The sequence below is a fragment of the Sesamum indicum genome, linkage group LG6, assembly GCF_026168435.1.
Source record: "Sesamum indicum cultivar Baizhima isolate 11 linkage group LG6, ASM2616843v1, whole genome shotgun sequence".
Taxonomy (NCBI): Eukaryota; Viridiplantae; Streptophyta; class Magnoliopsida; order Lamiales; family Pedaliaceae; genus Sesamum; species Sesamum indicum.
This window is the reverse complement of record NC_142662.1, coordinates 5,765,209-5,782,016: the sequence shown is the minus strand read 5'-3', so window position 1 is coordinate 5,782,016 and position 16,808 is coordinate 5,765,209. Positions and strand designations below refer to the sequence as shown.

The 16,808-nt window shown below is 34.8% G+C and overlaps 3 protein-coding genes across 3 annotated transcripts; 1 reads left to right on the top strand and 2 right to left on the bottom strand.

The window, feature by feature from the left end:
* Positions 1-5,668: 5,668 nt before the first annotated feature.
* On the top strand, positions 5,669-12,069 carry LOC105164908 (ubiquitin carboxyl-terminal hydrolase 18). Its single transcript, XM_011083730.3, has 11 exons — positions 5,669-6,208; positions 6,685-6,856; positions 6,945-7,033; positions 7,121-7,206; positions 7,308-7,470; positions 7,613-7,736; positions 8,154-8,311; positions 8,613-8,697; positions 9,315-9,524; positions 10,022-10,083; positions 10,556-12,069. The coding sequence occupies exons 1-11, from the start codon at positions 5,928-5,930 to the stop codon at positions 11,532-11,534; spliced, it is 2,409 nt and encodes an 802-aa protein (XP_011082032.1). The 5' UTR covers positions 5,669-5,927; the 3' UTR covers positions 11,535-12,069.
* Positions 12,070-12,646: 577 nt separating this feature from the next.
* LOC110012148 (uncharacterized) lies at positions 12,647-13,081 on the bottom strand. Its single transcript, XM_020694746.2, has one exon. It carries the CDS (start codon positions 13,051-13,053, stop codon positions 12,658-12,660), a length of 396 nt encoding a protein of 131 aa, XP_020550405.1. The 5' UTR covers positions 13,054-13,081; the 3' UTR covers positions 12,647-12,657.
* A 456-nt stretch (positions 13,082-13,537) lies between these two features.
* Positions 13,538-16,128, bottom strand: LOC105164909 (xyloglucan endotransglucosylase/hydrolase protein 3-like). The gene is made up of 4 exons (XM_011083732.3): positions 15,910-16,128; positions 15,720-15,820; positions 15,430-15,626; positions 13,538-15,348 (listed from the first exon to the last, which is right to left on the bottom strand). The coding sequence occupies exons 1-4, from the start codon at positions 16,088-16,090 to the stop codon at positions 14,982-14,984; spliced, it is 846 nt and encodes a 281-aa protein (XP_011082034.1). The 5' UTR covers positions 16,091-16,128; the 3' UTR covers positions 13,538-14,981.
* Positions 16,129-16,808: the final 680 nt, after the last annotated feature.

The window sequence follows — 16,808 nt, the reverse complement described above, 5'->3', positions numbered from 1 at the left end:
GTATACACGTACACAAAACAACAATTAAGAAATACACGTACGTAGACACCAGTGTGTGTGTGTGAGAGAGAGAGACAGAGAGAGAGAATTTTCTAATGGAGAAAGGAGGATCCGCTGCCCGCCGGTTACGAGGTGACGTACATCGGCGGCGCGTTCAGCTACATACGGAGTTGGAGAGTTGTAATGCAATACGCCATAATCAATCAAAAACCGGAAATGGCAATGATTATTGCTTTTAGTTTTACCCAATACTGGGAAGGAATCTAGTGCAAGATTTCTATACTTTTATAATAAAATAATAAAAAACAAATCGAAAAAAGTTAATCGTAATCGTAATCGTAATTTTAAGCTTAATGATGTAATTAGTTCAATATAATTAACGCGATTTTGGATTAATTAAAGAAATGCCCTTTCCGTCGCGGCCACGTGGACTGTTTTATTGGTTACAAACATTGGCTGACATCTCTAAAATAAAATAACACACAAATTTATATATATACTTAAAATTTTAATTACATGACACACCAGAGTACTTCAGTTAATTTCATATGAAAACTTTGCACCAGACATCATCGTATTTATTGAAAAGGTTGATTACATCGACTTTTTTTTTTTAATTTGGTATAATTATATATAAAATTTTTCATAGTTCAAAAAATTATATCTGATATTTTTATTTTTTATTTTCGTTTAACAAATAGATCTTTTTATTGGTCAAAATTTACTGATTTGTTGCAGTTTAGCAAATTCGATAACGTCAAACGGATAAATCTATTTATTAGATGAAAACAGACGTCAGAAATACTAAATGTAATTTTTCAAACTACTTACATGTAATTATATCAAATTTAAAAAGAAAAAAAAAAGCAGCGTAATTATCCCTTGTTGAAACGGTATATGTACATTATTTAATTTTTTATATTATTAAGGAGTAAAATACGTTTTGCCCCTAAACTATTCATCATGTAATAATTATCCCCTAAAATATATTAAAAATAATATAATTATTCAAAACATAAGGAATATTTTTATCCAATCAAAAAGTAAATATTACATTTATTATTTAAAAAAATAAATTTTATATTACGAATAATTCATTAGAAACTATATTATACCCTATTTTTAATATGGGAATGCATTGACTAAGAACGAATTATAAAATATGTGAATTATGAGTGGGTCTGAGCTTTTATAGTTCCAAGATGTCACAGCTCCCATAATTCTTCCTTGGCATAAAAAAATAAATAGATTTTATATTTCCTTAATTTATAAAAAATAAATAAATAAAGGAGGAAATAACAGAAAGAACAGAAAGGTATGTTGGACATGTTATTTTTGTTGGGTCACAATTTTAATTCATAGGTGAAAGCTCTGATTTTGATGTGTCATTGATTAAATGCAAGTTGGTGGATTTCTCAACAGTCCTGACACCCTCACCACATTTATTTCTTTTTGCTTTTCCCTAAATAGTTTTTTTTTTTTTTCCTTTAATAAGTGTCAAATGATCATAAGACTTTGTCTGAAATAGAATTATTGATGATTACACGAAATTATATGAGACTTATAATTTTGTCTGAAAATACATCGTGCAAAAAAGAATAAATATTAATGTTTATAAGTCATTTAAAATTTTCATTTGTCATCAATGTAAGAAATATAACAACATCATTAGTCTGTCGAGAATATAATCTTCTTTCTATAAAGAGTGTCAAATGACATGTTATAAAAGTTTGTCCAATTGTTGCAAGAAGACTGGGGGACTGGTTCAACTTGTGGTGTAATTTAAGGATCTAAATACCATAATCTACACAAAGTCTTGTTTTTCTGAAAAATTGATCATTATGTTTGGTTTCGATTTTGGGCCATCTCACCGAAGCAATGTTTGGCATTTAATATTTTGTCAATTTTTGGCTCATTTTTAGGTATTTTGTAATAGTGAGTGGGGGACAAAACTGAAATTTTTCTCTCTTCATTTATAAATAAATTATATACATTTATATATATATATATAAATATATATAGAAGAGACATGATTTGACAATAAACAATACTTTTTGTCTCATCACTACCCAACATCAAATATACCATACTTATTTTATATTATCTCCAAAAATAAATCCAAACATATCACTATATCTAACTTATTTTTATTTATCGTTGTTTTTCTCTCTCTATCTCCACAAAATACCCAAAAACAAAACCAAACATTATGGATGCTTCTCAAGATTGATTGTCGTGTTTGATTTCCCATTTGGGACAACTATATCAGGTAGTTTTGTCGAACGTATTTTATTTAAACTACTTGAATTATAATAAATACCATAAAAGTGTGCGTATATATATAAACACATTAGAATGAATCAAAATTTAATATCTAATGATTTTAGAATTTTAATATTTGGACCACATAAACTATGCATCCTCATCAGCTCAAATAATGGGGTCAAGGTTAGATAGTATTTTAAAGTCAAATTGTGTAAAATTAAGTTGGGGCACATGTCAAGTTGAGCGGACACATTAGTGCTCACCCTCTCTAATTATGGATGCCAACTATAACTTAATCCACTCATCCAAAGTGCTCAACAATTAATTTTTTGACTAATTAATTTCCCAAACTGAAACTTAATTTAAGCTGATTAATCACTTTTGAGGTCATACTCAAATTAAAACAGCTGATCTCTAAAGTGCTCAAACATGTAAGCCAGCCATGATTCACTCCATCACTGCATAATCATAAACTCATGGACACCATTGCACCAACCCTCATCATCTCCCCATTTCTGGGGAGCATAATGCTTTTTTTTTTAAATTAGCCGTCACAGCAAGTCGTTCCTATATATATATAATAAGTATTTTTTTACATTTGAAAGTATATTAAAAATAAAAATAAAATATATAAATCAGTAAATTATATTTAAAAAAAAGGAAACAAAAGAAAATTAACTTAAGATTGCCTAATTAGGGGTATTATCGTCATACTGAAAATTGGTGTTGTGGTCTCATTAACTGTCACTTGTGAATATATATGACCCCTTTTTTGGTATTAGTATAAGCCGTTGTGGCACGACATCCCTATGGCACGAAATCAACAAATCACATTTCAAAAAAAATAAAATAAAAATATAATCGACGCAACAAAAGAATTTAAAAATTGACTTAATTAATCTGCCGAATTACATGTAGAAATAAATAATGGTAGCAGCTATACATAATATAATACCCCAACATGCCTTTTCTTTTTTTCCCCCAAAGAAAATTCCATGATGAAGTAATAATTATATAATACTATATATATATATATATATATATATATACTCCTGGCTTCTGAGTCATATAAGATATTTTAACGGTGATGAGAGTGTAATGTGTCTTAATAGTCAACCATACAATAAATATTACTTATTCAACTACAAAATGCGGTTAAATTAATGAATAAATTATTGAATAATGTCTCAATTTAGTGATTAAAATTGAGTTCCGTAGCTCTTCCTATAATATATTTAGATCATGCAAGCATTTATCTTACTGATGTTGCTTGGTCGAGCAAATCATTCATTAATTTATAATGTTTGATTTTTTTTATTTCGTATGGATAATTTAATACATATATAATAATCTTTTTTTTTTCTTTTGCACGGGAATGTTACAAAATGGAAAAGTGACACCTTATAAGTTCATTAAAGATGATCATGTCTGCACCATTTGTGCGGTTGATGATCCCTATAACTGTTTTACTGTTGTAAAATATTATATCATAACAAATTAAAAATCAACACATAAATCAAAACAGAATTTGAACCCGACAACGTTTTAATTCCAATAGTCATGCAACAACAATTGATGGTACAATACCTAAGTAGAGTCATGTCATGATATGATACAAATCCCAATTATGGTGTATTGGGCCCTCAAATTGCAACTCCAAAATAAGCGAAACATGAAAACACAACACCCCCAAACCCCGGAACCTGAATTATATTTGGATGTGACATTTCTTTTCAATAAATATTTTATACCCCTGACACTAACATGTATATATAATATTATTTAAAGTAATAAAAAAGAAAAGGGCCAAAACTCTATTAATTTGACAGCAAAACAAGGTAAAAAAAAAATACATGATAATGGACAACACCACTCCGGAATTTGTTGTTAGGTCCCCCACCTGTTGCTTATCAATTTGCATTTTGCAATCTAATGAGACAAATTTTCACCTCATTTTTTTCCATGCAACTACAGTAAATTTGGTTCTCCCAATGCACAATTTTAAAGAAAAAAGTTGTTTTAACAACAGTAATTCCCACTTACCCATATAATTCATTAATTTGAATAATGGTTAGAAAAAGACCAAAATACATATGGTTGGATGCTAGATTTTGGGCTGTACACTCCCAATAACCCCAACATTCTACTTGGGATACATGGCCTAAAACCAGGGATATGGGACTAGCCTCCCCCCCTCTCCAATTTTACTGTTTCGATTTTTCTATTTCAAATCATGTTGCATTTTGTTTTTTTGGTTTTAAGTCAAAGCGATAAGTTATGATTAATTGAAATAAATTAGTTACAATCATTCATATCGGATACTAATTATGACAACAATCGTATTCTAATCAATAATATCAAAATAGTAGAAACACCACACTTATTATTCAGTAGACACAACATCCCAAGCGTAAGGCAGGATTCGAACGCATGACTTCTAAGATCATGAGACCTCAGTTTCGCCAATTAAATTGGGCCTCATTGGCCATATTGCATTTTTTATTCTATTTAATATATATAGATTATGTGTGTAAAGTTTATATCATATATATTTATATAAAAAATATTTTATATACTTGAGCTATATATATTAAACGAAATATAAAATGTAACGAATAGGATAGGGTTTATTTAAATATTAATTTTTGCTTTTCCTCCTCACAATTTAGGTTTGATAATAATTTTAACAATCATAGTATTTGAACTCAATTATTAACTAATTCATTATGGATTTTTTATTTTATACGGGTAAGAAGAAAATCAATATAGGTATCTAATGACAAGTCCAATTATTGGGCTGAAATAATGGGCCCAAGAAATTGTATTGTCAGGGACATCATTTCCAGTGAAATATTTAACTTGGGCTTGGATTTTGGAGTGGGCCAAGTATATGGGTTAGGCCCTTTAATCCAAGTGTTAAGGAATTAAATTAATATAGGGAAAAGGTGCCCCTATATATATATTTCTAGTCAAGCTTAATAGATGGTTCATATTTATTTATGACTGCAGATTTTTATGTATGGAGAATATGTTTGTTTTTAGATATTTTGGTCTGAAAAAGATTCGTTCGAAATTAATCGAGAATAAATATAAATTTTGATTTAATATTTTGTTATTATTAATAAATTTGGTATATTTTAACTAGTGAATTAATCAATTTATTAGACAGAAATAAATGTTAGAAATATTAAATAAAATTATGTGTAATTGTAGCAAAGCTCATGAGTCGGCTCGACTCGTTTGCATCCCTACTCGATTTATTTAATCGGTGTCAATGAGGTGAAATTTAATTATTTAAGTTGGAGTTTAGTTTATTTGTTATTTTTGTATATTTATTGGGGGAATTGTCATTTTTACCCACCCACGCCGACCACACGCTCCTTTAATCTCATTCGACACGAGAAACCTTACAAAGACGAATACCAAAAATCTGTACTGCAAATAAACAACTAATACAAATCTGTATACTTTCCCACAAAGAGCACAACATAAGAAGAAAGGCGTTGTAGGAATCTGTCCTCAACCAATTCAATCGTTTCCCCTCTCAGGAATCTCTCACATCCCTCCAATTTCACAGAAACCCTAAATCCCCAGTCGTTTCATTGATGGTTAGTACTGTTGAATTGAAGATTGTGCTGTTAGGAGGAAATTGCCGATTGTAAATGCATGTCGCGGCGGATCTTAACTGGTTCCTGCAATTCATAGTGGTCGCTTTCGCGGGGGCTTTTGGGCTGCTTTATTTGGTCCGAAACACTGCGTCTAGGTACTTTGTCGTCGACTCCAGTTTCGATTCCTCCGCCGCCGATTATTCTTCTTTGGATCGCAGGAAAAGAGAGAATATGGCGGAGGCCGGCGTTGGCGCCGCCGAGGGGTTTGATTCCTGCGCCGTCTGTGGCCTTCTCACGAAGAAACAGTGTGCCCGTTGCAAGATGGTTAAGTACTGGTACGAGTTTGATGATTTGCATGCTTATGGTCGTTATTCCATTATTCAGCGCATGTATAGTAGTGTTAGTGCGTTTTTGTGCATGTTATTTCTGCGGTGGAAATTTGGGTTGTGTTTTTTCGGTTTATGAACAGTGTGGTGAATAGAGTGGCGGGACACTATTTTATTTTTTAGTTTGTGCTTCTATAGGTTGTGAAACTGCTCGAGTTGTGCTCGTTTCCGTTTAGGTTCACCCCATGGCTGAACTTTCCCTAAGTCGTCTGTGCATGCACAGATTCGTCCGGATAACTTTAATATTCTTTTTTATGAGATAGTCACGTATGTTAGATTAGTGTAATAAGGGAATATCCTTTGGATCGTAATTGTTGTCAACTGCTGTTGCGCCGCTTGAATAATAAACAAGCAGATTGTGCAAGAAGACTCTTCAGTATGATCTTACTACTTGTCTAACATTTACTTTGAATTGAAACTTCTAGCTCTGAAGCTTGTCAAAAATCTCACTGGCATTCTGAGCATAAGACACAATGCAACGAGTTGCAATCATTTTACAGAACTAATCATACAAAATCAGCATCCGCTTTGAGGGGAAGGAAAGCTTCTGTAGTTCCTGTGGGTGGACGCTCAAAGATCCACAAACAAGCAAACAAAGTATTAGCTACCTACCTTTCATATTGTTTTTAACTTACACAAGTATTGACATGCTTTGACCAGAAGTTTGGTGCAATGTTCTTTTCAGATACTTTTCCCCTATGAGGAATTTGTAAAATTTTTCAACTGGGACAAGCCAGGTTATCATCCTTGTGGGCTTATAAACTGTGGAAACAGGTAACCAAAGTGTTTATTCTTTAACTCGTTATCCTATCATTTTAATTTCAACAACCAACCCATTTTTTTCCTCTTGCTTCTTTGCAGCTGCTTTGCTAATGTGGTTCTTCAATGTCTTGCGTACACTCGGCCTCTTGTTGCCTACTTATTGGAGAAAGGCCATCGGATAGAATGTAACAGACTTGTTTAAAATTATATGTTTGACTCATCAGTTTTTCATTTATATTATCATCGGAGAATCTTTATTTTGCCACTTCATCTGTATATTTTCCAGGTCAAAGGGATGACTGGTGCTTCCTGTGTGAATTTCAAACGCATGTGGAAAGGGCTAGCCGAAGTATTCATCCATTTTCTCCCATCAACATTCTTTCAAGATTGCCTAATATTGGCGGTAATCTTGGGTATGGGAAACAGGAGGACGCACACGAGTTTATGAGGTCCTTATTTATTTATTTTTTGCATATGTGGTTCAATTGACATTTTTTTCTACGTTATAGGGTTTCAGGGCTGGCTTTCTGAGGCACAACTTCACTTCTGGATAATAACTAATTTGGTTAAGTAACATTCAATTATTTGTAGGTTTTCCATTGACACAATGCAGTCTGTGTGCCTTGATGAATTTGGTGGAGAAAGGGCTGTTCATCCTAGCTATCAAGAGACAACCCTTATTCAACATATATTTGGCGGCCGTCTTCAATCTAAGGTAGCCTGCATTAATGAAGCTTTATTTTTGGTTGTGAATTCTCAAATGTGCTCCATGGATAGAAGTGATTCAGCCAAGTCCATATTTGTTGATTCGACTTGCTTGTGCTGTATTTAGAAAAATATGACGAGAGCCAAGATAGTTTCAGCTTGAGTCATGTGAACTGAAACGATTCACATCCTGTCATGACATGTGTGATTCACCAGATCCCTGGTAGATGATCAAACATGTGACATGGATTCGTCACCTAAAGTTTTTTTTGGCTCAAACTCCATTCTATTATTTAAACCACATTTTCTGTATCAATGTCAGTAAGATTGAGCACAATGTATCTTTTTATTTTTGTATAACTTTAGTTTCCTATCTCTCTCTGTGCCCTTCTGCCTTTATCTTATTTGCTACTCTTTTCCCTTCCAGGTCATATGTGCAGAATGCAATAATGTCTCAAATCAATTTGAGAATATGATGGATTTAACTGTTGAAATTCATGGGGATGCTGGATCTTTGGAGGAGTGTTTGGATCAGTTCACTGCCAAAGAGTGGCTTCATGGGGATAATATGTATAAATGTGATGGGTAAGTGTTGTATTTGCAGTATTCATTTATTTACACTTTACAGGCTACTTGAATTTTGGCCATATTCAGGCTGGAATCTAGCTTTTGAAATTATAAGTTTGCTACTTCTGGACATCCTAAATGGCGCATTAGTTAGTTGTTGCTTTGACTCCTTTGGCTTGCAATTATTTGTTGCTACTAGGTATTCTTATTTTCAGATGAGTGCACCTCATGCCAAATTACTTCTAAAATAGAAAATGCCTTTTTTCTTTTACATAATTGATTATGCTTATTTAACCAATTGGAATAAGTTGTTTTGCAGTTGCAATGCTTATGTCATGGCATGGAAGCGCCTTACTGTCCAGCGGGCGCCGAACATTCTTACAATTGCTTTGAAAAGATTTCAGGTCTGCTCTTTTGATCTGATGTTCCAATATCTGTACTGCGTAGAAATAGATGTAGTGATCAATATGCATGAACCTACGAATCACTATTAGCTGACAGGAAACTGCCGACAAACAATCAGGCTGATTATATATTTGTGTAAATCATTTGATTTGTGAAATCCAAAGCTTATAATGCTTATCCGTCCATACTTGACCAAGCCCCCTTTATAACTTGTTAGATGCTCATCTACTGTGGATAAATTATTTGTTTTTAAATTCTAAAGTTGATATGCAGTGTCACTCTTTGTGTGAATGAGCTAAAATTAACAAAATGCTGTTACATTTTGTCCACTGCCCTGTTAATCTTTCCAAAGTTTTAATCTTCTGGAAAAAGGTTCATTGTGAGTAATGGTGCATGTATTCTGGCTAACTCATGCACTCGTTTTTGTTTTTGTTTCCCACTCTTGTTCTGTTATTTTTCATATGTTTTGGTGGGTCTCTTTCTGTTTATGGTCTTTACAAGAAATGCTAATAAGCTCACTTCCATCACTGTTGTTCCATGTTTTCTCTATCTTTGCATCCCCCTTTCCCTTGCCTCCTTGAGTTTATGATTTAAAGAGTGCCCTTTTTTTGAGCAGAGTGGAAGATTTGGGAAACTTAACAAGAGGGTGACTTTTCCGGAGACATTGGATCTTGGTCCATACATGAGTGAAGTAGAAGATGGAAATGTTTTCAAACTATATGCTGTTATCGTCCATGTTGACATGCTGAATGCATCATTTTTTGGCCACTACATCTGCTATGTTAAGGACTTCCGTGGAAAGTGGTATAGGATTGATGATTGTAAGGTAATAGTTGCTGCCTTTTTCTGCATGCATACATGTGTGTATCTTTCTGATATACTGTATACAACATTTTAGCATACCAAAACATTTGCAAGCTGCAAACTGGTCTCTGCAAATGTTCCATAGAAACTCTGTTTTATACATTTCCTTGAACACTGGTAATGCGTCTGATTTATGAGCATCGGCAACATTAAACAACCAATTATGGCAGATTATTCCTGTACGCCGAGGATATCCTACCTGAGACTAGTTCTCTTGAAAGGATAGTACGTAACTGATTTTACTATTTTTGGGTTGAGCTGTTAAAGTAGCATTTTACTGCTGAAAGCTAGTTTCTGTTAGGAAGTTTTATCGCACATACCTACTTTATTAGTTTTCCACTTGGACAGAGATGATAATTCAGGGCAAATGCTATATCTAAAAATCAGGCGCACCCATTTCTTTTCTCTGCCTTACATTAGATACTAGATTAGTTTCTTAATCTTTCATTCCTTTCTTAGGTTGCTAGCGTTGATTTGGATGAGGTGCTTTCGCAGGGAGCTTATATGCTTTTATATAGCAGGTACTTTCTATCATTTCACAGGCTTAATCGAAATTATGGAATGAACTCTTTATTGTGGTGGTAAATTAAGTTTGCATGAACCATAGAAATTGTTGCTTATCTCAAGTTACTACTCATATCTTTGGTTTATCTAGGCATATAAGCAAAACCCATGGTAGGCATAAGATAACAATTTTATGTGGAGTTTAAATTTCTCGATTCGATAAGCTTTATGGTGTTTGGTTTAGATTGATTGAAGTTTATATTGTGGAATAAGTAAATTATTTGCTGGACATTTAACATTAATTATTTAATGTGATCTAGAGTGCGTGAATTGACATATTGGTCAGATGTGCTCTATAAGCTTATAGCTTAGTTTTGCTTGAAGGCCATCCTATGACTGAATTCCTTATGTGATTTGTGCATCACATCTTAGTAAGTAGCTCTTGTAATTGGGTGGATAAGGATCTCTTCTGTTAATTGGTTTTGACAGGATTCATGCTCGCCCGTCGAGCTTACTTCCTACTGAGTTGTTAAGCAAAGAAGAAAGTGAAAACGTGAGGAAAAATGAAGATCTGTCCTTGAAAGGACATGCTGAATGCTCGTCTCATGGAGTATGCATTGGTGTTCCTATTGATTCTGGGCAATCTGTATCTGCTAATTGTCCAGGATTTAAGGTCAATCGTGAGGAAGAGTTATCATTCGCTACAGATATAGAAGTTGCAAGTGAAGATACAAAACTGGATTCTTCTGACATGAGTTCGCCCATTGTTGAGGATGTTGAACTTCACAACAGTGAGGGATTGCCTATTTCATTAAAAGAAGCGGTTTCGCTTGTGAAACATGTTAACGAGCCAAATCCTGCCGATACTTCCTTGATTAATAGAACGCCTCCTCAATTAGATGGCCACAATTTCAGACCATCTTCCATTTCTGATGTTGAAAATGCAAGTTGTGCGAGCAAAATCAATGTTAATGTAGCTTCGTCTAGAAAGCTGACTGAAGAATCTACTGTCGCTGAAAACTGTACCTCTGAGGAAGGAAACTGCACTCGCGATCTTTCTACCATGGCTGCCACTGCTAAGGTCCGAGATGGAATTAACTCTGCTAATTCTACATCTATGCCTGAAGGCATCAGGTGGAAAAATGGATTCGCCTCAGATAACATTCAAGGTGCTGCTAAGAAATCAGATGGGGAAAGTAATGCAGCAAAGTTTAAGCCAATTTTTGCTCCTGGTTTCCTTGGCAAACATCCACGAAAGGAAGAAAAAGTATCCGCAGAAGTCATTGACCAGAGATCTAATTGCCACCTGAATAATCATACAAATGGAGTTGCAAAGTCTCGTTCATTGTGCGAAAATGGTGGCCTGGATGAAAAGCCTGAAAACGTGCATGAGAATGGAAAGGCTTCGATGTTATCTTATGTGTCTAAGAGCCCTGAAAATGGAGACTCACAAGTGATCAAAATGTAATGAGAGGCTGCAGTTAAAAAAGGGCAAACCCTATCTTGATAACGAGTCTGATGGATAGCTGGAGGTAGAAACTTAAAATGTCTTGAGAAGATAAATTTATCTTGATGGATGTCAACGAACTTTCACCTGTATGTGAAGTTCTAACTTGCTGAATTAGATACTTGGGCAGAAGATTGGAATCTTCAAATGGAAATGTTTTAGGGTAGTTCTTAGCAATGTTGGGAATTAGTACTCATCATTAGTGGCAGGATCATGAGAGAGTGAATTGGATTCTTCTATATTGTTGGGCAGAATCCGAGAAGCAGTCATATTTCAGGATGGAGATTCAACCCCGGAAGTCTTACAAATAACTGAATGACTGCTGATAATCAATTCTTAAGAGCAATTTCTTCTGTTCATAGCATTCAATGGTCCCATCCCCACAACTGGAGCGCTGGGAAATTTGTCCAAGGTTTCATTATTTACAGAAGCCTTGGATTCTCTTGTATCTCTATAATTCAACTTCTCGACTGAAATGGGAATGCCCTTTTGCCAAGCACATCTTACTTAGGCTTAATTGCATTTTTACGGTTGTGATTATTATTTGACACTTCGGTCTCCTATATTTTAGGGTTGTAAAATGGTCCTTTAACTTTTTTAATTTCGCGATTTTAGGACAAAGTTCGCCAGAATTCTCGAAGTTGGCTGGAATTATGATGTCACTTTCCGGCTAATTTTGAAAATTCCGGCTAGTTTTGTCCTAAAATCACAAAATTTAAAAAGGTGAAGAACTATTTTAAACCCTATTAAGTTACAGGACCAAAGTGGTAAATGACCGTGACTTAAAATGTAACTAAACCCTTTACTTATTGGAGCAGGGTTTTAGTTGAACTTTTAGACTGCTGTTTGCTTTAATTTAACATGTTCATGTAAGGGTCAGCCGAATGAAAAGGCATTCACCATAAATTAAGTACATTACAATACGAATGTGATAACATATAAATAAATGAAAAATACAATACGTGTGACAGAATCCCTCCCAAGAAACATGAAGTAAGAATATCATAAACTGCCTCTATTAGAACGAAAAACTCCTCACAAGTAACATCCCAAGTAAATACCGGATAGCCTTCATTACTTCAGTTCATGGACTGTTTGCGGCAGGAGGTGGTGAAAGGAAAGGAATTGTAGGCAAGGTGGTGGGGATGTTGGGCATGGTGGCAGGCAGCGGTGGGAGACTCATCTTTGGCACCATAGGCAATGATGGAATAGTGGTTGGCATTGGTGGAAATGTGGGCTTTGGCAGAGATGGAACAGTTGGCTGTGTAGGCAATGGAGTGGCAGGCAAAGGCGGTAATGTGGCTGAGGGAAGGTTTGGCAGGGTGGGCAGTGGCGGCAGTGTGGCCTTAGGCAGCGGTGGGAGATTAGGCATAGTAGGCATGGTTTGTAATAGGCTACGTGCTGCTTCAACGGCGTGGAGGTTTGTGAAGGATACTGCCACTATCAGTGAAACGAGGAAATAATAGCTGAGGGCTGCCATTTCCAGGTAGCACGGGAAAAATGCAATCTTTCTTGTCTAAGTTGAACTTTTTGTGAAAACTTATGTTGTTTATGAGAAACCTTGATTCACGTATATTTATAGCTAAAGGGCCAGGAATTATAATGGACCAAAGTAAGTTTGATGAGATGTGGTTGGGCAGAGATAAAAGCGAATTATAACATCCCAGCAGGTTCGTTTACCTTCCATGCTGATTTGTGCTTGTTCTTGTAACATTTATCAACATTTGTAGTGAAGTAGATTTGACTTGCTATCTCAGTTTCCAACATATGTCATGCTGTTTTCGTGGACAGAAATTGACTCATTTATCTTTCAATTGCGATTAAGAAATTATATTTAAATCATATGGTCAAGAAAAGTTGTTGAAGATATAAAGGAAGGTAAACAAACCAATGACTGCTGAGTACAGATCCTTCTCAACTTTAGGCCAACAACCAATCCCTCACTTAACCTATAAATAGATAAACGTTACAATTTATTCACATCTCTAAACCAAAAGGCCAAACAGCTATCTTCTTTCGTTGTCTTAAAATGGCAAACTTCAATTCTTATTTCCTCATAATGGCACTATTGACAACCCTCCACACCACCCACGCTGCTCGCACCCTATTACAAACTACTCCTACTCTACCATCATTTCCTCCGCTGCCTGCTGTTCCAAATCTTCCCTCCGCCTCGTTGCCACCTTTGCCTGCCACTCCCTTGCCTACGCAGCCGACTTTGCCGAAGCCCACATTGCCAGCCACTATCCCGCCCTTGCCAACTGTTCCATCGCTTCCAAAAGTGACGCTCCCGCCACTGCCTGCCGCCATGCCAAACATTCCTACCACCGTGCCAACGATTCCTTTTCTTTCACCACCTCCGGCTGCCGCCAGCCCATGAACTTGAAGTGTGCGTCAGCATTTGCACGTTCTGAAATTAATTTGATAGGTTGGTGATAGTTAGTATCCTTGGTGTATGGTATCGAGAGGAAGTTCAATGTCTTATTCTTGCATGCATGTTATCTAGGAGTGTCGATTGTATTTCATTATTCTTGTCCATTATGAACACTCTTTAGTTTTTCGTTAATATTTTCATGCTGGCCTCCAAAACAACTTGAAAAATTGATTATAGTGAACAATAACTTAAATCCTCATCATCTTTAATATGTATTATTGTCTTAATTTTGTTAAATTCGAAGAGATTTAATGCTATAACTCCACTAATATAACACTACAAGAAAATGGATCATTGGCGTGTCTGCATAATCAATGCGTGTAATAAAATAATTTTTCTAACCATCTAATTATATATTCATTGGGTTTATGATGAAAAGAATAGGCTAAACTAAAACAAGATTAAACCAATAGAAAGATAAACTTTGGAAAAAAGGAGGAGAAAAGTGATGAGAAGGGAGAAAATAAACTAACTTAAAAATTCTCTTTTCAAATAGGATTAATTTTGTAAATAAATTTCTCTGAAGGCTTAATTGTATTTATTGCCTCTTATATAGAGGGTAGTGGCAAAAAAGAGACCATAGATATAGGGGTCATAATTAAACCGTGGAAATTTTAATTTTTTTCTTTTTACAATTGCAGGACACTGGCATTGAATTTAAAAAATATGATTATTATATCTAAAAATTAGTGTGGCCGTATCGCTAATAATAGTTTATGAACGAAGAGGGTCTTTCTTTTTCATTTAAATAGTATAGATGATAAAATTCTAATTATATCTACCATACAGGTTGGTTCCATAAACAATACAGAATGAGGATAATTATCAATATTTAACTGTGTGTAATATGAAATAAGTGAAATTTTTAATTACTGATCCAAATACCAAGGACATGTTTTCAGAACACTCACAAACATATACCTCTCTACGATCTTACAAACTAACTAAACATATGAATAGTTAGCTTGATGCAATCATACGTTGAATGAACATTCTGGTTTCCTAGTAGATGCATAGGCACAATAGTCATAACTCATATATAATCTTCTGTAATTCTCCATTTCAAGTTTCTGCCCAGGCTTCAGCTCCCAATAGTCCTGCCTGTTCCACAAGTACTGCTCGGAACCACATCCTGAGACATCACCGCCGACCTGAGCACTGCAAGCCTGGAAACCAAAATCTTGGTAGTAGGCAATGAAGGGAGCTTGGCTCCAGTCCACCACTCCTGCCCAATTTGCATTCCATATACTTGCTTCAATGTGCATGGCCTTAGACGGATACGTTATTCCATGTGCACTGTTGTTCTTGAACACTCTTATTGGAATTCTGTCCACCAAGAATCTGCAACACATACATAGCTAGAAAAGTGTACACATAGTTGCAAATAGTGAAGACCGTCATTGTGAGAAAACCCTTACGTACACTATTTGGTGTGAGTTCCATAGAATCTCGTAAGTGTGAAAATCTGCCGAGGGATCAAACCAAAGTTTGAAACTTTGCTCTCTGTGTCCTTCATCGTTGTTGTAAACATTGGTTTGCACAGTTCCATTGGTGCCCAGAAACTCATAATCAAGTTCAAAATGGTTTCCAGGCTCCTGGTTATCTGGGGCTGAAGTTAACTACAAAACACACATATATAGTCTTCATATCAGTACCATAAAACAGGCTTCACAACCAAATCATTGATCTTGACAAGAAACTAATGTTCTTACATAGAAGGATGTAAGGATGCCTCCTGTTCTCTTATTTGGTATTTTCATCCTTATATGGAACAACCCGGATCCATAATCCAACTTGGACCTAAATCCAGCACCTACACACACACACACACACAAAAATTAGAGAAAATATTAGCAGACAAAAATATATAAATCAATGCAATTAATGAATTAATTAATATACCTGAGGACTGATCCATTTGAAGCTGGGCTTCACTTCCTTGTGGATTAACTGAAAGGTGAGGAAGTCCCCAAAGGGGAGAATAGTATGTGTCAAAACTACTACTATATGCTACTTTTGCTTGCAATATTGATAGAGCACCAAGAACAAGACCGCACCCAAAAATACTGATCACAAAAGCCATTGGAAGATTAACTGATTAATTAGCTGAAATTATTACAATTGTCAATTTGAATTATTGATGAGTGGTTCTTGATTGGTGCTACATATATATATATATATAGAGAAAGAGAGAGAGAGATGTTTAATCTGCTCCAGAAGAGATTATTTTTTATTGCAACTTTGAGTTGAAATGGTATCTACACTGTAATTTGCATTGTTGATAGCGATCGTTTTAATCTAATTCTTGGTAATTTGAAACAATTATGCGACTAATCATTAGTCATTGATTGGTTCATTTTAGTAAATTATTATAGAGATATTGCAAGAAATTCAGGTCTATTATTAGTTGTATGGTGTGGCAAGAAAACTAAAAGGATCTTGTTTGATGGTTTTCAGAATTTGGGACCTTAATAAGAGAGATCAAATTTGAAGATTTGCCCACTAATTTTCGTAATTAACTTGTATTTTGCCTCAATTAATGATAAATCATGTTACAAGAGATATTCACTTGAGTGTAAATAAAGCCTAGTAAACTAATTAAATGCTGATTATATTCAGTTAATCATAATTTATAATTACCTTTCCGTAAATAATGACATGATGATTATGAATGTTTAATTTCGGAAAAGATAGGTAATTTCGTTCCATATGATTGAAATGAACCCTCAATTACGGAGGGATTAGTTTCATTGCTACCCCCTTTTCTGTAAAACATCATAGTGTTTGAGTTTTATTAAATG